General features: G+C 53.0%; 1 protein-coding gene across 7 annotated transcripts in view; it reads right to left on the bottom strand.

Moving 5' to 3' along the window:
- Positions 1–974: 974 nt before the first annotated feature.
- MVB12B (multivesicular body subunit 12B) overlaps positions 975–22,165 on the bottom strand; it is a 61,032-nt gene continuing 39,841 nt past the window's right edge. For all 7 annotated transcript variants that reach the window (XM_054220205.1, XM_054220206.1, XM_054220204.1 and 4 more), the window contains 3 exons: positions 6,767–6,822; positions 5,376–5,435; positions 975–1,208 (listed from right to left, as the gene is read on the bottom strand). In XM_054220205.1, coding sequence (XP_054076180.1) covers positions 1,122–1,208; positions 5,376–5,435; positions 6,767–6,822 — 203 coding nt within the window. In that variant the 3' untranslated portion in view covers positions 975–1,121. The remainder of the gene's footprint in view (positions 1,209–5,375; positions 5,436–6,766; positions 6,823–22,165) is intronic.

Below are 22,165 nucleotides of genomic sequence, written 5' to 3'. Positions count from 1 at the left end.
AGTCAGATGGGCACTTCTAAATAACTTATTACAGCAACAGACTTCTCCAAGACATGCATTTGGCTCGGGAGCGAGCTAAGGTCAGCGATCACAAGGAGGCGGAGGTCAGGGTTTAATGCATCCCGCTCTCCTGCACTACGTCAGAGTTCAGTGCTTCCCGGCAGCGTGCAGGGAACAGGCACATCTCTTGTTTTAGCAGCCAGCGGGGCAAATATTGGAAAACTGTCCACAGCGACGGGCAGGTGACAGCATCCACCCTGTCAGCAAGGCCCCAGCTCCGCCGGCAGCTGCGGCCAGGGGCTCAGCGGGGCATTGCCAGCACCCAGCCCAGAAAGAAACACGGGCCGTTTGTCGCTCTAGGTGCTGACGGGCACATGGACACCCTGTGCAAAGCGGAGGTGCTTCACCGCAGGAGCTGCAGCACAGCCTGTGCTCTCTGCGCCCTCTGCCCTGCCAGTGCCCGGGTCGAGAGAGGGCCCCAGGCAGGTCTGAGTGAGCGGCCCCGGCCCCGACAGCAGAAACAAGCGATCACAGTCCGAGGGTGAGCCTGGCCGCAGTGGAGCTGCTGCATGCCCGGACCTCGGCGGAGGCAGACGGGGCATCCGCCACGGCTCGGTGCTGCCCGCTGGATCGAGCACCGCAGGGGCCTCCCCCCACGAGGTGTGGAGACCCCATCGGCAGCTCCACGCCAGCTCGGAAGTATGCCCGGGGGCTTGGGGATTAACCAGCTGTATCTTTTCCTTATTTTTAGGGCTCGCTTCTGAGCATTTCTTGATGGTCCGTGAGTTCGCAGCTTGCTGTTGGCAAGAGTTTGTTACAGCTCTGGTTTTTGTGACTGTCCTGCAGCAGGGGTTACGAAGTGGGGACAGCTGAGGGGCTGCCGTCAGGGTCTCGGTCACGTACTCACGTGGAGAGGCATCCACAGCAGCAAGGGAGGGTGGGGGCAGCTGCCGAAGGGTTGCGCAGTCCCAGGGCGTGGAGCGGCGTGTGCAGGAGGAGGTGGTGCAGCGCAGGGCGGGCGGCGATGGCCGGACAAGCGCAGGTCTGCCGGGACGGCCCCGGCGCCGCGTCCCGCTCAGTAGTATGCACACACACGCCTGCTCCAGCGCCGGCGGCCCCTCTCAGGACTGCGGGACCGGTGGGCACCTGGTGGGGCTGGGCGGCAGGCGGGCGGCTGCGCTCTGCTCCGTCCGGAAGCTGTAGTCGTACTGTGGGGAAAGCGAGAGAGAGGGGGAACCGTGGGGCACTGCCCGACAGCAGCCCCGGCCATGCAGACACGTTCCCTGGCCCATGCCCAAGAGCAAGCAGAAGAATGAGGTAGGAATTGTGCCTGGCAGCAGCCTGAGCTGCGATCTCGTCCCCCTGCCCCACCAGGGCCGTGCTGGACGAGCCCGCGGCACCAGCCGACCCCACGTCAGTAACCGTCCGGGGTAGGATCCATCCCCCGCCCCTAAACCCAGTGTTAACACAAACGTGACCACTCTCATCCTGCGCGTAAAGCACCAAGGTTCCCCTTTGCAGGCCTGATTTACCCAACCTGGTACCGTCATAATTAACATTTTCGGTTTGGCAAGGTGGATGAAAACACCTATATACCCTGCGCCCCACAGACATCACTGCAGCTGGCTAGACGCTGCTGCAGCCCACGGGACATCCCTGCAGCCGAGGGACATCCCTGCCGTCGAGGGACATCCCTGCCGCCGAGGGACATCCCTGCAGCCCAAGGGACATCCCTGCCGCCGGCTGGTGCAGGCCTGGCGCCGCAGTGCGCGTGGAGCGTGCCGTAGCAGTGCCATCTCGTGGCACGCATCGGGCCGCACCCCGACAGCCCCAGGCCACCCTGGACGCTGCTGTGGCCCCTTGCCATGCCCCGGCAGCCCCAGGAGAGACCGGGGCCGCAGTGGCTTTCCCATGGCGGGCGGTGCGGCCGAAGCGGAGTGATGCGCCGGGGCTGCTTGGGCAGGAGTGGCACACGGCGCCGGCACATCCACTGTAACAGCTCTGAAACGGACCATCCTCCCCCACATCTCCCAGTGTCCTGTTTGTGGCTCCTGGGATGTCACCGAGACATCGCCCTCTTCCCTTGGGCCAGGCCCGTTTGTCACCCACCACTCCTTGCCAGCCAGCCTGGGGCAGGGGACATGCTGCCAGCGAGGTGGCCCCACACTCAGCAACTTTGCTGGTGCCTGACCCTGGCCACTGCGTGGGGACAGGGCCACGGTGCCGGGTGGGCTGGCTGTGCCAGGGCTGCCACCAGCTTGTCCAGGGCGCCATGACCGCTCGGAGCTGCGGGAGGGCTCTGTGCAGAGCTGGCCCTGCTGCTCCAGCCGGCTGCCAGCGGACGTGGCCTTGGCCACCTCTGCTTCAGTGCCGAAGCCTCCTTGCCGTCCCGGTTCGGGGTGCCCAGCAGCCGTTCTAGTGAGCCCGGCCACCGCCGCCGTCCCCACCGAGGCGCCGGGCTGCCCCCGACCGCAGGGACCCGGCACCCGCCGAACCGACCCCGGGCGGAGCGGGGACGCGCTGCGGGGGGGGACACGCTGAGGGGGGGGGGGGGGCACGCGGGGGCTGCAGGGGGGCGCGGGGCCGGCAGAGGGCGCGCGCGGACCGCGGCGCGTGCCCCCGCGCCCCCCGGCGGGACCGGCGCCCCGCGAGCTGCCGCCGCGCCGCGCGACACCGCGAGCTGCCGCCGCGCCGCGTGCCGGCGGTGCCGCTGTCCCGGAGCATCTTCCGCAAACCCGGCTTTAACGGCAAACGCGTCTTCATTAATTTTACCTCAATGTCATGATGTCACAGCCAGCAGCGCCAGCCCCAAGCTAAATAAGCAATAAGCCTCATTTTTCAACACACAAACACATAAAGATGTCAGCTCAAACTGTTTACTAATTAACACTTAAAAAGACACAAATTAGATATGCGTGGCTAAGAGCAATTATAATCAAGACGAATTTCTCTAGTCATTTGGGAACTGAAAAAAATGCCTAATTGCTGGAACCAATGTTTTAAAAACTGAAATCATGCCAGTTAGCAAATATGTTCATTTAAAGAACATTTCATGTGACTACGCTCTGGAGAATTGACTACAAACATGAGAACAAGGAAAAATATTTCTGCATAAAATTAAAATTTTAAGCTCTTTTAGATTTACAACTTCTTCATTAAATATATTTGCAAAGAGCAGCCCATGAAAACTTGTAGCGATTAAGTGGTTAAATGAACTGCCTTCCTTGTCAGTTTAAAAGGAATGATTAATATTAGATGCTCACTTTGCTAATTAGACTCTCTCCAGACTTTTCGCTCAACGCCAAGCTGAGGACGGGGGGCACTCGCTGCCCCGCCAGCGCGGGAGGCACATGGTGGCTGACGGCCGTCCGCGCTGCCGACAGCCACGCGGCACTGCCGCACCCGCTGCCACCGGGGCCACAACCGGTGCCACCTGCACCGCCTGCCGCTCGGTGACATCCCCACACCAGGACAGGCAGGACCAGCGAGGAGAAACCCCTGCAGCCCCGCGGGGAGAGCCAGAGCGGCGCTGCTGGGGCTCTGCTCCTCTCCGCCCCGCGTCCACCCGAAGAGCTGCGGGCAAACGGTGCCCTCAGTGTAAACCCACCGTTGCCCGCTGGGTTCACCCTCTCTTCATCCTCCCCTTCACGCGCTCCCCGGGCCCGGCCGTGCACCCCGGCGTGGCGAGGTGTGACTCCAGCAGCAGCCTGAGCGCGCAGTACGGGATTTGCGCCTACTCCCATCAGCTTTCCTGAAAGGATGGAGTCCCTTCCTTCGGCTCACCTCGCAGCGTGGAGGATGGGTGCACGCATCTGCAAATGTGGCGTCAGAGAACAATAACTCTTGGAATTCTTTGGGAATAGTTTTTGCAAGGCATCTAGCTCCAGGGAAAATGTTCTCGCTGCTTTGGAAATCCAGAAGATTTGCTGTAACGGTGCTATTGCTTGCAAGGGAAATAAAGCCATGCAGAAATTCACAATATTTATATGCGTAGCTATCTATGTGCAGACAAGATGCTTCATCAAGGAATATGGGCTGCATAATTATACTTTTCATTACTCTGAAACGCACACAGCCTGTATTGGAACAGGAGGGTGCGGGGACAGCCAGCAGGTATCAACTTCTCCCAAGGCCACACCAACGCCACTGGTGCTGGTGTCCCCGCGCTCCACAGGCCTGCGAGGGACAGGGACAGGGCTGCACAGCCCACCCCTCCGGGCAGCGCCCTGAGCTGCCGGGACCTCTCCCCGCGCGAGGCGGCACGCAGAGGGCTGCAGAAGCAAATCCAACGCCACTTTGCTTCCCCTTCAGTGAAAGGGACTAGCTGCCCCGCGGCCAGCTCTGGGGAAGGCGGCAGGCACACGCAGGAGCCACTAGCCCCAAGAACCCCCTGCTCCCAGCACTCAATGCCCTTGCGACAGACGCAGACAGTCCCCAACAGAAGTCACACGACAGGACTGCAGTGCCCGAGGCAGCAGAGGCTTCTGCCAGCTACCGTCCGCATGGGGCAGCATCTTCAGAGACGCTGTGGCTGCTGCCCTGGCCCAGCGGGTGCCTGGAAAGCCCTGGCAAACAAACACCTTCTTTTGGCACTCAGACAAAACTTCCAGGCAGGAGAAGGATGGATTCAGGAAACTGGACTCACAAGCAGAATCAAAAAGTAGTGAAGCCGTGAGGAGTCAGCAAGTTTTGCAATGCCATCTTCTTACCCTTCACCTTTAACCCAGCTGGTTGGCACAAGAGAAGATGTTTGGGACTGATGGTCCCCGAAGCAGCACGTGCTGCTGAGACAATTTTCATCCTGGTCCGAGACTTCAGCTGAGAGCACCACGCCACCCAAGTCATGCACGTGCCAAAATGCTCCCTCAGGAACACGAGACCATCCTCAGTTTGATGGCTGTCTCCTCCCTGAGCTCCTGGAAACTCACACTCACTGAAAGCGCCACCTGTTTTTCCTGGGAACAAGTTACCAGCACCATCAAACTGAGAAATGATGAGGTAGTTTACCTGACATTGCTTAATCAAGTTCATTTGCTTCCCTGAGATACAAGAGCCAACCTAACACAAACAGCGTCCTGTGCGCAACGTGTTTTGTTAATAAATGAGAACGAAAGGTTACATGATAAAGACATCTGGAATTAAACAGAGGGCAGCAGACTTTGCCATTAGTTTAAACGCCTAAAGCATCTTCACCCAGTGCAGATCACAGAGGACATCCCTAATTCTGAGCTTACTGTTTGACTCGGCGTTGACTTTACCCACCAGCAATGACTTGGGAACGACAAGAGCGGCCTTTTCCACAGGGGAAGGGATCTTACAACAGAGTGAACACAGCTCCCATGAGACTTTTGCTTAGTGCCTGGCTGGGTACCTACCTCCTTTTCAATTTCTGCAAGGGTTTTGATTGTGATGCCCAAGAGATCAACTGGCTGCATCTGGCAAGGAAGAAAAAAAAAAAAAAAGTCAAATTTAGAGTTTGTTTTGGTTTGGTTTTGTTTTGTTTGAAGTCAGCAAATACTCCACCACCAGAGATTTCGAGGCACCATCTGTAAACACATGCGTAATCCTGTTTCTCAGGCCACCACGAGAGTGGAGCAGCAGAAGGCGGGTTAGGGATAACAGCTCTAACGCCTTTCTCCCTCAGCGGGGACAGCTGACACTCATCGCAGTGTGGCTTTGCACAGGTAGATCTTCAGCCATCTCCCTGCCGCAGGGCGGCTGTTACTGCAACGCGCTTTGCATCACTCCATGGATTGCGTAGGGCCGCAGCACAGAGGTGTGAGCGGCGCCGGCTGCGGGAAGCCCCAACCAAACTGACCATATGGTGGCAATGGTGTCTAAAGGATCCGAGGGGAGCATTAGCACAATCTAATCTCTCTGCATTTGTCCTCGCAGCAGGGACTCCAGCTTTCTGGGAATAGTGGCCCATAAACAACCCTTTCAGAAAGCAATGGTTGTGAAAAACCGCGTCCGGCTGCACACGCAGGTTGTGTCAGCAGGAAGAAGAAAGCACAAAGCGGGAGCACAATGTGAAAAATTAGATACAGCTGATGGCTCGGTGTTTGCTGTAACAGCTTCTTGTAAACTGATTTTTAAAGAGATAGTATTTTAGGATCATATGGATTAGGGAACTGGTAATGGGATGCTGAGCCTTTGAGCTCTGGATCACCAATTCAAATTAGTGCTGGGCCAGTGACGCTCAAAAGTCACCCTGAATTGGTACCGGGGTTTCCACTTCGGCTGAGCAAACCTGCCGTGCCCAGGCCGTGGGTGACACCCTCTGCTGGCCCCGCAGCGCTGGGCACCGAGCAGACAGGACGCAGTGAGCAGCGCCAGGTAGCACCACGCCGTGACCAATGCCTTCAACTTCTGGCGGGCAAAAGCAAAGTGGGAAAGCTGAGCCCACTACGGCATCTCCACTGCAGGTTAAATCTAGGAGAGCTGCACATTTGCAGCTTTCGTTACAATCGATGCTAAGAAATGAGAAACGCCTCCAGCGCCGCAGGGTCCCACTGCCATTCCTATTTCTGATGGTGATAAGCCTTCACCTCCTGGGAGAATTCAGTTTTAGAAGAGATCTGGCAAAAGCCATTCCCACCCTATGCGAAAGTGTTGCGAAGTGCAACTGTGGGGCATCTCAAGCACTGGGTATATATTAGGCCCCACAAAAGAAAAGCTCCCAGAAGCAGGCAATTTGTGTTGAGGCTTTGTGATCGTTCTCCATGAAAAGATGGATATCAGACCCTGGGAGAACAAGGCAACTCACCCCTTCAGGAGCACAGGCAAACTTCTCCGAAATCATAAAAGGCACTCCGTCCATTGCTGAAAGGGACAAAATGAGCAGACACGTCACATTTCCAGCTGACTTCTGACATGCAACTTCCCACATTCCCAGTGACAGATCAAGCATTCATGGCACTGACACATGACTGATAGCTCGCAGAGTTCCTGCCAGCCTTTTCCTGCCTCTGCCCTGCCACTGATTTCCCTCTGTTCGAGACACAGCTGGGCCAGTCCCTACCAAATCAGGAATTCAGTGACCCCTCCCAGCTCTATCCATATACAATTTCATGGTCTCTATTTTGAGTCTTCCACTTTGGTTCAGCTGCCAAGCCAGGACAGTATTTGAAACCAAAACCAAATACAAATGGTTCAAGAGGACAGACATCTCTCCCCCACTGCCACAAAGAACCATCGGAGCGAACTCGGCAGCGTCTGAGCAAGAGGACACGGAACACGCCTGGCTCAGGCGACTTGTGCCTCCCCAAAGCAGACGTACGACGGCCCAGGCAGAACGAAGCCCAGCACCTGGGGCCCAGCACCCCCTGGCCTGGCTGCTGCCAGCACGAGCTCTCAGTGACCTGCGGAGCTCAAACACCTGCGAATCGCAGCTGGGGGACGGAAACCAGCAGAGAGCGAGGGCAGACCCAAGGAGCCGATGGCACAGCCTCGTGTCACTGTGCCAAGCTCTCTCTGTAGCACAGCCTTAACGACACGAAGGGGATTGTTTGCCTTTATACTGTCTTGTGTATTCTTCTTAGATAGTGCAACGACGTGTGGTGTTTCTGTCTTGCTATCGCCACCTCGCAAACTGCACAGAAGCCTCCCACAAGACGTGTCAGTACAAGCGAGACACTTACTTTTAAAACGTGTAACTCAGCAATTCCTACACACGACTGAAAAGGGCACATTTCTGAGGCAGAGCGCAGCCCCAAATACACCTGCTTTATTTCAGTTACACCTTTAACATTTTAAGTCTTTAAAATGCAGCTCTGAAAGAAATCAAAACTTCAAACTAGAGCAAACTTAAGCCCTGAAATGCCCCCAAGTAATCCTCAAATAGGGTTTTCTTTCACAAAGCGTCTGCCCCCGTGAACCCAGCGTTTCTCTGCTTGCTCTTTGTAACTTCCCTCAGCACCAGTGAGTTACCAGGTTAGTGATTTAACAACAGTTATTTAAGAATCCTTGGCATTTTACATTTGCTTTGTATATTTTTGACTTAACTCCCCCCTCCACTAGAGTCATTTCATTATCAAAGGTGCTATGTGGCAGCCACAGCACTACTTGAAACAAAAGGAAACAGATGAAAAGCAGCATCACCAAACCCAGGAAGTTTTGAACCTGAAAGACCATCTGCGTTTGTTATCCCGACAGAAACCTGCTTTGATCAGTCGCACGCCGGCTTTTGTAAAGTAATTTAAAGACTAAGGCGCGATAAGCGCGTGCCCGTTCCCCCGCCGGACTGCTCCCTCCGGCCCCCGGCCCCGCGTCCTCGCGCGCTCCAGCCCTGCCGCAGCTCGCAACCGCCGAGCGCAGCAGCAGATGAAAGCAGGGTGTGCCAAAGGCTCAGCAGCGCAATTAGCACTCTCCTAAACAAACGAGCTTCAACAGAGCTGTAATTAAGCAGGCCTGTAATTAAGTATATGCCCTTTATCATAACGATCATGCTTAAAAATGGCATGATGCATGGAAGTGTGTTATTAATGCTGCACTCCCAACGCGCGCGAGCGTGCAGAGGAGCCGGCGTGTCAGGCCCGTCACTGGGCTGCTGGTAAAATACATTAAAGGGAGAAATCGGGAAACAACACGCTCATTCACCAGCTCTTTTCACAGCCAGGCACCGGGAGTCATGAGGATTTAAATACCCACCACAATTCAGGAAACTTTACAGAAATACAGTGGCAGGCGGCCACCGCTGGCCGCCCCCGAAGCCTTGGGAGCGCGGCAGTCCCACTGCCCCGTCCCCCCCGCCGCGGCTGGGCTCCGGCGGCTGTGGTGCCAGCCCGGGCAGGAGCTGCTTGGGCGCGTGAGGGGCTGCAGGCCGACGGCGGGGACCCCTGGGACAGGCAGGGAGCGGACGCTCGCCCCTCACCTCTGCTTCCCGGCTGAACAATGGCCCCGGACAAAGCAAAGGCTACGCAGGAAGGACACCCCCGCGTCCACACCTTGCCCTCAGAGGTGCTGCCCTGGGAGGAGAGAGGTTCCAAGGTGCTCCTGCCTGAGAAGGGATTTTTCATGTTCACAAGGACTTCAAGGGTGAGGGACTCAGCTTCCTTTTAGGAGTGTAAATCCAAATCCAAGAATATCGACAAATGCAGGGACAATTTGTTCCAGCACAGCGTTGAACCACCTCCCGATCATGTTAGCTTTTCTATCTTGCGGACGAGAGCGTGCTTCGCAAGGGCCCCATGCACCAGGTTGTCTGCACAACCCCCAGCCGCAGCGACGCATTTTGGCAGCGATGTCAGAGGGGAGGCTCGGCGCTGCGCACCCCTGCCCCGCCGCCACGCGCTCTCCCAGGGCCAGGCTACAGCTGGTCCCTCCGGGTGCCCTACAGCGCACAGCTCCCGCGCAGCCCCGGCCCCGTCACCGCCGGTTCGGCAGCGCAGGCCCAGCCCCGGCAGACGCCTCTCCCCGCACAGGGCCTACGTCTCTGTTTCCCAGGAGGAGAACGGCCGTGCCGCACGAGCAGCGATGCTGCCCTGATGGGGCCGCACACGTGCAAGCTCGCGCTCGGAGCTCGTGTGGGTTAAGCCCTTGCAAGCAGGCCCCCACGGCACACCCACTCACCGGGAGGTGCAGCAGAGGGAAGGCAGTTCCCGCAGGAAGCCGTCTCCAGGGCCAGGCAGGAATGAGCTCCCAGCGCTGCCTGCAGTCCGCTGGGGTGTCCAGCACCGGGGCCTGGCGGCGGGTGCCATCACTCCCACTGTGCACCGCGACACAATACACGACTGCCGTTTACAGCAGCCAGTTAATTTCATAATAAAATTAAATGAAACCAGAACTGTAGGAGGCTTTTAATTCCATGTCCCTTGTTCTGATGTTGTGCTGTAAATAAACATCAGCAGCAGCCTCTGATTCCTCTCTTTTTCCTTTTTTTTTTTCCCCCTTCCTTTGAAGCATTGCTGGCAGCCTCTGATGAGCCGAGCACTGTGCTGAGATTCTGCCCGGTGTTACCATTTCCATGGGCGGCAGCAAGACTCACCAGCCAGGCTTTGGCCTGGAGCTGCAGTTCTTGTTTCAGTCTGGCCAAAAGCCACTGAAGGCTCCTCCACGTCCATTTGCACCACGTTGGAGACCAGCAGACGGTAACACAGAGAGATAAAAAGAATCGGTGCTGGTGAACGTCAAAATACAGCTCTCCTTCCAAAGGCAACGTGTGCTCATTCAGAACAAAGAAGGTGGGCAAGGTCCCGTTTCTACAGCATCACCACCAGCAGCGTTACTCATACCACCACGTGACTGAGCTCACGCATTGACCCACCGTGGTTTCAACACCTTCAAAAGGCTGTAACTTTAAACTATTTTTAAAGACCTATCAACCGTTTGCACCTTGCACGCTTCACTTAAAGCCTCCTTGCACAGGTCGGCAAAGCTGCTCTTGCCCTCCGTGGCTCTGAGCAGGGCCAGCGGCAGGGCCAGCAGGGCCACCACCTCCTCCACCGGCGCCTTGGTGAGTCCAGGAGGCAGCCGGTCCTCCCTGTGCAACTACACCCACAGCACCCACACCAGACTAGGGAGATGCCCGTGCGCTTCTCCCTCAAAGCAGAACAAAATAAAATAGCATTTCAGAAAGAAAGATGTTTTCAAAGGCCGTTTGCTGTTTCCCAGGAGCAGCTCCTCCCTGAGGGTCCCATCCAATTAGCTCAGTCACTGCAATTAAATAAAAGAGTCAAAAGGTGCCAGTGGCCAGAGCCACCGTCCTAAAACCAAACCCTGAAGACCAGTGTCCCCGTGAATCCCTGACGGCAGGATGAAGGGCACCCAAAAGGGCACCGGAGCCACCCCCTTGGTCAGGGCGGGACCACCAAAAACCATGACCAACTTTTAACCGGTGGCTATTTCTTGATAATTTACCAAGCCTTACTCTCAGCCTTTAAAGGGCAGGCCACCAAACTGAGCTCTATAAATACAACTTGTTAGCTTGCTTAGAGATTCTCTCTTTAATCTGAAAAAGTACTGTCACCCTCCTCTAAGCACACGATAGATCCTGCCTTCTGTGCTGTAGACTCCAACTAAATCTCAGTTGTCAAATTAGTAATTCATCTTTCTTGAATAACTATATTTTTAGCAAAGCTACCAGATTTAAATAATCAGACCTGCCAATGCTACCCTAATTTAAACATGCTGACGAACTTTCACAGGCAGCATCAGCTAACATAATGACTTTCTGGATGACAAAGAACTTCAGCCTGTAGTTCTCTACACTACCCAGGGTAATAAGCACTTGTTCTTTTCTACAATGCGCACATAAAAGAGGAATCTAAATAATAATTGCTGTAATTATCTTGAAAAATATGTGGTGATTAATGGTGATTATGAAAATCTGTATAATTGTTCATTGAAATCTCCAATGATCAGATGCTTTCTTGAAACAGCCATTAACGAAGAACTTAGGAAGACAAAAAGCATCAAAACTCAAGCCAAGCTGCTGCCCGTCGGCAGCGGGCGAGGATGCGACTGCGCGCCCGGCCTCACCCCTCCCAAACTCTCCGCAAGAGGTTCCGAGATGTCCGCGATGTGACGCGCGTGTCATTGCGGTTCAAAGCCCCAAGTTCAACCTGTTATTTATGCAAATAATTAATTACTCTTGTATCCAACTAGCAGTTTGTCGTGACACATTAATGACTTGATAGACTTCTATGAACTAGTGAACACAGGACAGCAGAGCGCTTTTATCGTCATTTAATTTAAAAACGATCCTGTGTGAAATTATCTAGTCGTGAGTGATGGAAGCATAAAGAACAGACTCAGCAAAGCTTCTTTTGGATCATTGCTTTATTAATGGTAACGTCAGGGAAATGAAAAATGCTAACATTGTCATATTTAGCTCCTGGGTATAGATGAATAGCTGCCTCAGTGCTCGGCGGGTTCAGTTTGCACACTGCAGTGAGCGCTAATTCTTCACACCACTATTGTGGGGATACACAGCCATGGAAGAGTTTATACACCTCAACTCCCAAGGAAATAACAGCTGTTTCTGCATTTAAATTCTCACCATAAGCTTTTATAGCTTTGGAGTTCTTTATTGCTATTTTTGCATGGCCTTTTACACTTGAATTTTCAACTGCTGATATTAAAAATATTTAAATAAATAAATCCCTTGCAAAACACTTTCCTGCACGACTTTGAAAACTAAGCATTGCGAATCCAAACCAACAAAAAAAGCCCAACACTGACTGTACTATTGCCACCTTTAAAACTTAAATGATCTTAGATTTCGGAGCAAGCTTTCTGTAATACTGCAAAAGTCTTCAGATTTTCCCCAGACCTGAAACACTAGCAGAGCGTTTATGTTTTACCAAGATGAATATCTCATAAACCAGCCTACAGCGATACCATAAAGCCAGCAAAGCTCACCCGTTTAGAGAAAACCTAATTTTCAGCTAAATGACACCAGGGGAACTTGGAAGTGGGTCTTCACCAGGGGCTGGTAGGGAACGTGGGCACGGCAGCGCTGGGACCGGGTGGCTGCATGCACCCACCAGGGGAAGGCAGGGTTAAACCAGAGGGACACGCGAGCCCCCGTCCTGCCTGGGGATGCTGCCCCCAGCACCCAGCCTGGCCTAGGGTGGGCACCCCGGCTCAAGGGAGGGCCCCTCGAACACCAGTGCCACCTGAGGGAGAAGGCACAGCCCACGTGTGGCCCTGTCCTCAGGGCGAGGAGGGCAAGAGACAGCTCTTGCCACCAGAAGCAGTGCCCTGCGTGGGGCGAGGCTGTGGCTCAGCCGCAGAGTCACCCCACAGCACACGGAGATGGCTCTGCCCTGGGGGACACCCGCTCTCTGCAATCGCGACTGTGAACGCGGGGTGACAGCACTAGGCTGGTGGCCTTCCGAGGAACAGGACAGGGACTTCCTAAGCCCTCGCAGGGCACGGGGGCTGCCGGGTCTAACACCCGCCCGCCCATCGCGGCTGCTCCCGCCAGCGACACGCCAGGACCCGCGCTGGGTTGGCTGACCAGCCATGGGGAGCTGGTGGGCCAGCACCGCGCTGGCCAGGCAGGGACCAGGACATCGCCCTTCATGCCCCATCCCAGCCTCTGCCCGCCATGGCCACCTCGACCCCGCGTGCACACACCAGCGCCTGCCGCGCGCCCGGCATGAGCTCGGCACACCCCAGCCTCCACACCTGCGCCTGCCAGACAGCACGGGACATCAACCCGGCACGTTGTGTGACCTCAGTACAGGGGGAAGTCATTCAGAAGTATGGAAAAAATGTTTTACAACAGTCTGCAACGCATCAAGGGAAGGACGCAAGCTTTTCAAAATAAACCGCACTCTCCATAATGTAGAGCTAAGCCTCCTACTTCTGTATTTCTGTACACAGTCATTTAAATAGCAGTCTGAATAGTAAACATGTGTGTGTGCTCTCTGTGCTACCGTGCACGAGTCCCAGATGGAACACCACCACTCTGCCTTTCCAAATCACTAATGATAGCAAAACCTCAGGGGGAAAACAAAAGCAAACTCTCCCGCGAGCTCCTGCCAAGCCGGCTGCGATGGGGATCGCTGCGACCGCCCCGGGCTGCGCTCCTTGGCTGCAGACACCGCCCCCAAAACGCACACACTTCTTTCTTTAAAAAAGAAAAGTACCCAAACATTAAGACATTGACCTCGTTTCCTCTGGCTCCTCTCTGGTCCCTTTTCAGAGGGACTCAGAGCAGCCCCACAGCCGGGGACCCCCGGGCGAGGGGCAGGGGAAGGCAGAGCCACCCCCAGCTCAGCAGCCCCCCGCAGCACGGCAAACCCGCCGCAGCCGCCGGCTCCCAGACATATTGCAGAGTGCGCTGCCGTTCGGGCTCGCCATCTGTGCTGTTCCCACAGAGGCTGCCGTCGCCGGCTGTGCCGAGGGGATCCGTGGGTTGCTGGCCCTGCGCGGCCCCTTGTTAGTTGAACACGCTGACGAGAGGAGACCAGAGCAGCCGGGACGGTCCCACGCTCCGCTCGAGCGATCGGCGCGGTAGGCTCAGCTGGCAGCACTGGTGGGCTCTGCCCGCACTCCCGGCCCTGGAGTTGCCTCCAGCAGCCCCCGGCCAGCCCGCGGCCACCTCGGCCCTCGCTCAGCTCCTCCAGACCTCAGCGCAGGCTGGAGCTCACGAGACAGCCCCGAGCAGCGCACCCAGCTCCGGGGGAGCAGCAGCGCGCACCAGGGAGCTGTGGCGGCAAGCGAGGAAGCGGCACCGCGGCAGCCCCGTGCCAGTGCCCAGGGCTGGGCCAGGCAGCGGACGGCGGCAGCACCGACCCCCAGGATGCTCGGTGCGGGGAGCAGGAGAGCAGGGGCCTCCCGCGCTGTGGAAGGAAACCTCCGCCATGGGAAAGGTTTACAGCTTTCCTGTTCATCTTGAAACGACCTTGATTAAAAAACCAGACCTGGACTAAATTTTCATTTTTGCTAATTTGATTGTCAACCTTGATTTTCTCTGTTTCCTGCATAGCTCACGACATGGCACAATTAGTTCTTTACTGCTAGATCAAGCCACGACAACACTTGAGAAATACTCCTGGTTTTGATTATTTTCTTTTTTAAATAAAGTGAAGGTTAAGTACTGCATGGTGACGGCTAAGTAGTACCTCAGCGCTGCGGCCGTATCAGCACCAGAGAACATGGAGAGACTTCAAACAAGCTCTTCAAATTGCAAGTGTTTAGGAGCTCTTGATTTTATTATTTTTTAATAAAATGTCCCCTTTGAAGTCTCCGCACCACACTAAACTTCAAAGATCACACCTAAGCATGTGCTACTTCCAAGCAACAACCCTTAATTAATTATACCGGAGCAGATACAAACCAGGGCCCGGCGCGGGGCTGCGGCAGCGCTGGGGCAGGGCCCGCTGGAGGACGGGGCGGCGAAGCGGAGGCACCGCTCCAGCCCGCGCACGGCCGCCGCGCTGAAGAGAAACACAGGCGCTTTTCAATTACTTTCAGCTCTGGCTGTAATGACAGACAGACTCCTTGGAAGTCATTAAACATGTAATGTCTGTCTGCCGCAGAGGCAGGGAGGCGCAGGCAGGACTGGGGCTGGAGCAAGCTGTTGCAAACAGCATCTCGGGAAGCACCCACAATAGCTGCAGTGTTCCCCGGCCGGTGGCTGTAAATCCTCCCTCTTGATGAGAGAAACATCCTGTTGGGGAACGGCTGCTTCCTCCCAGCACTGGTGGGTTTTGCACTTCAGTCATTCCAGTTCTGCAGGTTAGGAGCAGGGTAGGTTAAAGAAACACACTGCGTTTTGTTACAATTTCTGGCCCTGGAAGCTTTGATTTCCCCTTGCTGAGACCCCCCCCGAAGGGGTGATTTCATACCACAGGGACAGGGAGGTTGTCACTGTGAGGGTAGCGGGTCCCCCGACTCGGAATCCTCTCCGGACAGGGCCAGGGCACCGGGCAGCAGCAGACGCTCACGCTTGCAACGACTTGCTGCGAACTGGCCCACCACCAGCACTGTCACCTCCAGCTGTCCACTGGGCCACCATCTGTCCCACAGGGCTCCCTGGGGAGATAAAGGTGCACAGCACCCTCTCTTAACAAGGTTTTATTTTAAAGGACTTTTCTTAAACACACAGGCAGCTTTTTGCTTCCAGTAAAAGAAGGGAATGAAGACGGATGAGCTGTTCTGAAAGCCCCATGCTCTCCACACCGCGGGCACTGCTAAAGGAGAACGGAAAGCAGAAACTCACCACGAGCACGGCCACAAAGGCCATGGCACCCTCGCCTCCTGCACACCGAATGTGGGCTCCCACCATCCAGGGATATAACACTCATCCAGCCAGAAGAGCCGTGCCGCAGCCCCAGAGCCGACGTCTCCAGTGCAGGAGGGGACAGCAGCACGGCAAGGGCGAGTGCGGGAGAGGATGGCAGCATGGCAAGGGCGAAGGCCGTCTGCAGGAGACGGCGCCCAACGCCGGGGTCTGGGGAGGACTCTCACCCAACGCCGGGGTCTGGGGAGGACTCTCACCCAACGCCGGGGGTCTCCCTAAGCCGGACCATGGAGCCATGGCCCCGCAGAGCCACAGGCTCTTCTGCAGGAGGAGATCCACCATGCCATGCACAGCAACTCGGGATCCAGCTCTCCTAATGTAATTTAATTTTTAAGTGCTCAGAGTCATTAGTGTAGCCACATATTTCTATCAGGTAAATTTCATTTGCATATGCAAATTATATCTAAATACACTGCACCATTAATATGATCACTAATTACATAATAATAGTCACCAATCTCCACACAGATCAAACTTACAGTTTTGTAGCTATTAAGGAAATTGTGCTTTGTAATTAAGATAATCCTCATTTCCAGATGCTAATTAACTATATAATAATTAGCTTCTTTTGCTAATGCAAATTAAGTATTTTCATCCTTATTGGTAAAAGAGTTGCTTATCACTTAAAAAAAGAGACAACCTAGAAATAATCCCTCCTCCCCCTTAAAGGTGAAAAGGTAACCCCATTTTTATCAGTCTCATTTGCAAATGCAAATTAGCCCTGATTAATTGACTCACAGATAAATGCGCCCGTCTCATAGCATGGACGGCTGCCCGGAGCTTCTCTCCTGCCCTGGGAGGAGAAGGACCACTGGTGGCCACGGGGTTGCCCACCCGGGCACAGCTCCTCTCCCGGTGGTGCTGCCAAGCCCCAGCCCAGTGCGCGGCAGGGAGCAGCTGCGAGCCCTACCCGGGCCAGGCCATGGCGTGCCTGTGCCAGCCGCCGTGCAGAGCCACGACAGCGCCCGGCTTGTGCCATGACGGCAGCCGGCTCGTGCCATGGCGGTGGGCGCAGGGCAGGAGCCCTCCCTGGCGCCCAACAGCCGCCCCGGGCCAGCCCGGCCGCCTTGGCAGGGCTCAGCTTCAGCGGCAGCGCATTCATCATCCGCTAAACCAATCCACCCGCTCCGCACCACCATTTGTCATTAATTATGCTAATCAGCAAACCATTACTCTCTGATGACACCACGGCACTTATTAGCTAGTTATGGCTTTTCAAAAGCACAGCTTATTGTGTATGCAAGTGCCGCGCATACATTAGCCTACAGGGAAGAAATGTCCAATTATGAAAAGAAGAAATTTGCTATTATCTCCTTCTAACAAACCAATTTAGTAATTATAAAAGTCTCTGAACTCAGAAGGATTTTTTAAGAAGAGCTGAGTGATGAAACTGGAGAATTTTGTTTGCAATAACTTTCCGAGTTGGAACTAAAGTGACAATAGGGGAATGAACAGTTTTTATTATCATAATTATAATTCTTGCATCCTAACTTCAGATGATCAAAAAGCAGAATTAATCTAAAAGCACGACTGTATTCAGCTCTTTCCTTAAAGTTTAAATTTATTTATTTCAGTAGATATACAACCAAATTATTGTAACTTGTTACAGATATTATCGCAGGTCTGGCCTATTCCCAGCCCGCAGCGCTACCCCAGAGGCGGTTATACGAGCGCCAGCATCCCCTGCTCAGCCCCGGGGACGCCGCGCCGTGAGCGGGACTGGCCGACCTTGGCGGGGCGCAGGTAGCGCGTGCTGGAGGGACGCGGGAGGCACACGCAGCCGCCCAGCGGGGACACGGACACAGCCCTAGGGCACCAAAGCGATGGCAGAGGGTGCCCGAGGCCTCGGCTGAAAACCAGCCTTGTTGGAGCACCCAGTTCATTTACCATCCCCGAGTTGTTTTGCTCACTGCGAGAGGAACACCACTAGTTTTAGAAGCTTAATATGTGTTAAGAGCTCATTAATATCACCAGAGTAAATGGGCCTATTAAAACATCTTTAAGCAATATCTGAACATAAATCTCCCTAAACTATATTTAATGACTGTACTTAAGATACATTATATGCAAGTCTTAATGAGACATTAGATAGCATTTTGAAGATTAAAATTAGAGAATCCATATAAAGTCTGTCCACTTAATGTAGCCTTAAGCTACACTGATGAAAAGCATTACTACCAAATTATTACTTCATTAGAACAAATATTTTCTAATCATTTCTGATTTATGCCATTAGTTGTCTCCATATATATTATTCGTATATATATAAGAGTATACACAAAACAATTTTCTAGTTCCACAGGAGATGGGAGAAATTTTGAGCTTTTTAATGGCTGAGTTAATTACTTGTCTTTTTTCTATTGAGTTAAAAATAAGCACTCTTTATAAAAGTCCATTTACTGTATCCCCACTTTCCTAATTTAATTGGAGATTTTAATTCCATTAACCACAAGGTCATTTTTTAAACACTTACTGGTTTGCTTTGCAAAGATTCGTAAGAGGGTTTAGTGGTGGTTTTGGCAGTGTTGGGTTGACAGTTGGACTTGATCTTAAAGGTCCCTTCCAGGAACGATTCTATGGTTCCATAAGATGTCTTGGACTCAGCTCCTCCGTGTCCCTTCAGCCCCTCCGTGAAGGTCCTAGCATGGCGGCAGAGACCCCAGGACGAAGCCCGAGGGACACGCAGGTCCCTGCACCGCACGGCTGCTCAGCGGCGACGGCACAAACTCACGCACGGCTCCGTCGGGAGGAAGGCGGCAGCACAGCACGACAAGGGACGGGACGCGACATCAAAATTAACCAGGGCCCGCAGCAGTGCGTGAATGCCCGTTACTCCAGGAAGCCCTGCCCATGGCAAGCCCGCGGGATGGGCGCCCGCTGCCGGGACACGGCACAGCACAGCCCGGACACAGAGCGGCACTGCCAGGAGAGCGCGGTGGCGGCGGGACGCCTCCTCCAACTACTGAGTCATCGCCAAAACGAATTGCAATAACCTTATTAGCAAGAGGGCTTTATGTGTGGTTTATTTTGTATAAACAGCTTTTCATTAGATAAATGAAGCCCAACAACCTTTATAAATGTTTTCAATTATGAAATTATGCCATTGAGATATCCGGATGACGATAATCAGGGAAAACACCAGTGACACCTCTTGATAGGAGTCAGAGCGTGCTGCCTGGATGACTGCTCCTCCCAATAAAATACAGCCTCGCCACACCAGTCATTTAAAAAAATCCCTCTTTATTAGATGAAATCTGTAGCAACAAGACTATTTTCATTTGTTCTGCCCAAGTCTTCTATTCAAAAGAGAGAACATCTCATTGTAACAATTTTGCATTTTTAACTGTGCAAATTAAGCATTCTTCATAAATAACAGCCTGGTTTTCTGCACTAGAACTCCTTTTTATTAGCAGCACAGTAACGAACAATGAGCAATGTGTTCTATTATTCTTTGTCAAATCACAGAATGCTACATTAGAATAACTCTGCTGGTCAATGTAATATAGTAGATTAAATTCAACTTCTGTGCAAAAACCACTGTAAAACAGCATGATAAGAAGGCTATAAAAAATTTAATTTTACTCCAAACTCCATCAGAAAAAAAAAAATGGTGTGAAAAGTAATTTTGCATAATCAGTACACGCCATCTGGAACAATTAACCGATTTCTATAGAACTATGAGGATCAGTCATATCTGCTTATTAAAGATCAGAAATTATACAAGTAATAAATCCTTGAAAAAACTAAGCGTACTCCCGCCTGTCAACGCTATTTTAACTTCAAATACTGAAGAACGCCTGATAAGGCTGAAAAGAAGAGATTAATATATGCAAATTACATCCAGCATTTAAAATCCCCAACAACTGTCTCCGGTTTTCTGTCCCTTATTGCTGCCTTTATGTTTTATTCATACACCAACTCACCTGTCACTTCATAAGCTATAATATTATGGGGGTATTATTAAACAGCATAAAGCCGTGCTTTAATTGGAAAGCTTCATTGCATTTTCCAATTATTTGGAGTAAATTAAAAGCAGATGCACATAGTTTAATAAGGAGTCTAATATCAGTTCCGGGAAATCAAAATTCATTGTCATTACTATGCCGTGATAGTTTTGCAAACTGTACTCAATTTCTGAGGTTTTGAAAAGAAAATCTGTCTGTGCAATCTGTTAATTGTCATTCGGTTAATAACTGTTTAAATATCCAAACCACAGAGTGGCTTCCTATTTAAAAAAAATTAAACTACGGCACTCCGAAAAGCAAAACAAACCCAGCGCAGCCGGCCGCAAAGGTTGTGCTCGCCACGCGTCCCGCCGGCTCCTCCTGCGGTGGGCAGGTTCCTGCCAGCAGCGCCACGAGCACCGAGCTGCACCCCTGCCCTGGCGGGGCTGCACCGCAGCGGGGTCCCCCCGGCGTCACCTCCCGCCCTCGACACAGCCCCGCTCCAGCCGCTCGCCGTGGCTGCGCCCCGCACGCCGCGCGGCGTCAACGCCTGCGCCACCACCCACGCCGCCGCCGGGAGAGACCCTGCCCGTACACCTGCTCATGCATAATTCACAGCGTGGGGGCAGCAGCCAGAGAATCCTCCCAGCAGAGATCAGCCGGCAGCTTCCTCGGAAGGTGACGTGTGATCCAAGAAAAGTGGGCAAAGGCTGTATGCGTGGTGCGGTACAGCGGGAGAAGGCACGCCACGCCGGCCTCGCGGGACAGCCGAGGGAACACGGAGCCACGGCCAGAGCTGTCGCGCTCTTGTACACGTACACGGCAGTGAGGAGATGAAGATAAAGAATGCCACTTCGGACAAGAGCAGGTTAATCAGAAAATCACACGTCTGAAAAACGACACGGGCGGGAGGACTCGTGGCTTCATCTTTCACCGTTTGGGCCGAGCCTGCCCGAGCACAGCACGGATAACCCAGCAGTACCCGGCAGCTGCAGGCACACAGGGAATCGGCACACCACGGATGAGCTAATTTAATAAGAAATACACTTTTTTGAATCTTGTTAAATACAGTATTAAGTAACACTTACATTTCCCCTCCTGAAATACGCAGCTGCAGCATTTTACAGGAGACTTCAGTCTCCCTGAACTGCTGGATATTAATAGAGCCTTTTATATTTTGAAGATTATCCAGGTCTCTTAGTCCAAATTGGAAATTGCAATAGGGCAAAGAACAGGCTGACTTTAATCTCAGCCTCAGTAAAGAGGTTTCAATGCAGAATAAAGCTTGTGTCACAACTTGTCTGTTTTTTTGGACCATCCTGATTAAAATTCAGTGTCACAAAAAATAAATTTAGTTCCGCTTCTATTCTTAAGAAGCGCAAAGAACACACACGTGGGAATCGGGATCGACAGGAAAATGTAGCACAGAGCCTCCCCCTTTAGAGAGTGGAATGTACTAAAACACTCAAACAGAGGAGGGTATCGCAAAACCACCAGAAACTATGCTGGAAGATGAAGATAAAAGCAATTCTTGTGCAGTGATCCAAAAAATAGCATCTTCCTTTTTTTCAAAATTACCTGTTTTAATAAAGCAGACACACTGTGCCAAGTGAACCATTTAATTATCTGCAAAAATGATGAAGCAAAACAATAGTTTGCAAAAATAAATGACTAACCTCTGATTAAAACGTCTGTCCTTATTACATACAGATAAAAGATACAGTATCTTTTAAAAGGAAATGTACATTGAAGAGAAGTAAGTGGCAGCTGTGGCACAGATAACCTGACATTTTGCAACAAGAAAGAAGCTGACATATGGGCACCGAAATGGAATGAAATCTTAATTTTTCTTCCATTTCTTAATCTAGAAAGACCTCTGAAAGATTTCTTTTGTAATTAAATAAAAAAGTGTAAAAACAAGAAAAAAAAAAAAGGGGGGTACAAGCAATGAGGCACTCAGAGTCCCTCGCTGAGCAGGGGTAACACAAAGTGCACCCCCAGCCTGGCCCCGCAGCGGGGGCTCTGGTCACCCTCCCGGGGCACCCTCCAGCCCCCCCGGGCCTCGGAGCAGAACAGTCGGCCCCGCTGAACACGCGGAAGGAGCTCCGGAAAGGAAGGAGGAATCTGGGAGCAAACTGCTGTCGCAAGAGCAGCGTGTGAAACAAACGCTTTCAACAAAGCTGCCCAGAGAAACCACAGCTGCCCCCTGCCAAGACCGGCATCACCCAATACAGAACAGCAGCTCCGTTTCCTTTTCAGGAATTCACTGGCTTTGACGTTTTTCCAGATCATTACCAGCAGTTTCTACTCTCTGCTGCCTCCAGAGACCTGGGTTACAAACCAGTGCAGATGAACACCAAGCCCTGCTGGATTGCCTACCCGAGCTAAGGAGCATCCCCCTCTTCCCGCACCGGCGCCGGGGCACCGACCCCCGCACCCTCTCCCGCGGGGAAGCTCCCCTGGGTGA

The sequence above is a fragment of the Rissa tridactyla genome, chromosome 14 (assembly GCF_028500815.1).
Source record: "Rissa tridactyla isolate bRisTri1 chromosome 14, bRisTri1.patW.cur.20221130, whole genome shotgun sequence".
Classification (NCBI taxonomy): domain Eukaryota; kingdom Metazoa; phylum Chordata; class Aves; order Charadriiformes; family Laridae; genus Rissa; species Rissa tridactyla.
This window is presented reverse-complemented; position numbering and strand designations above follow the sequence as displayed.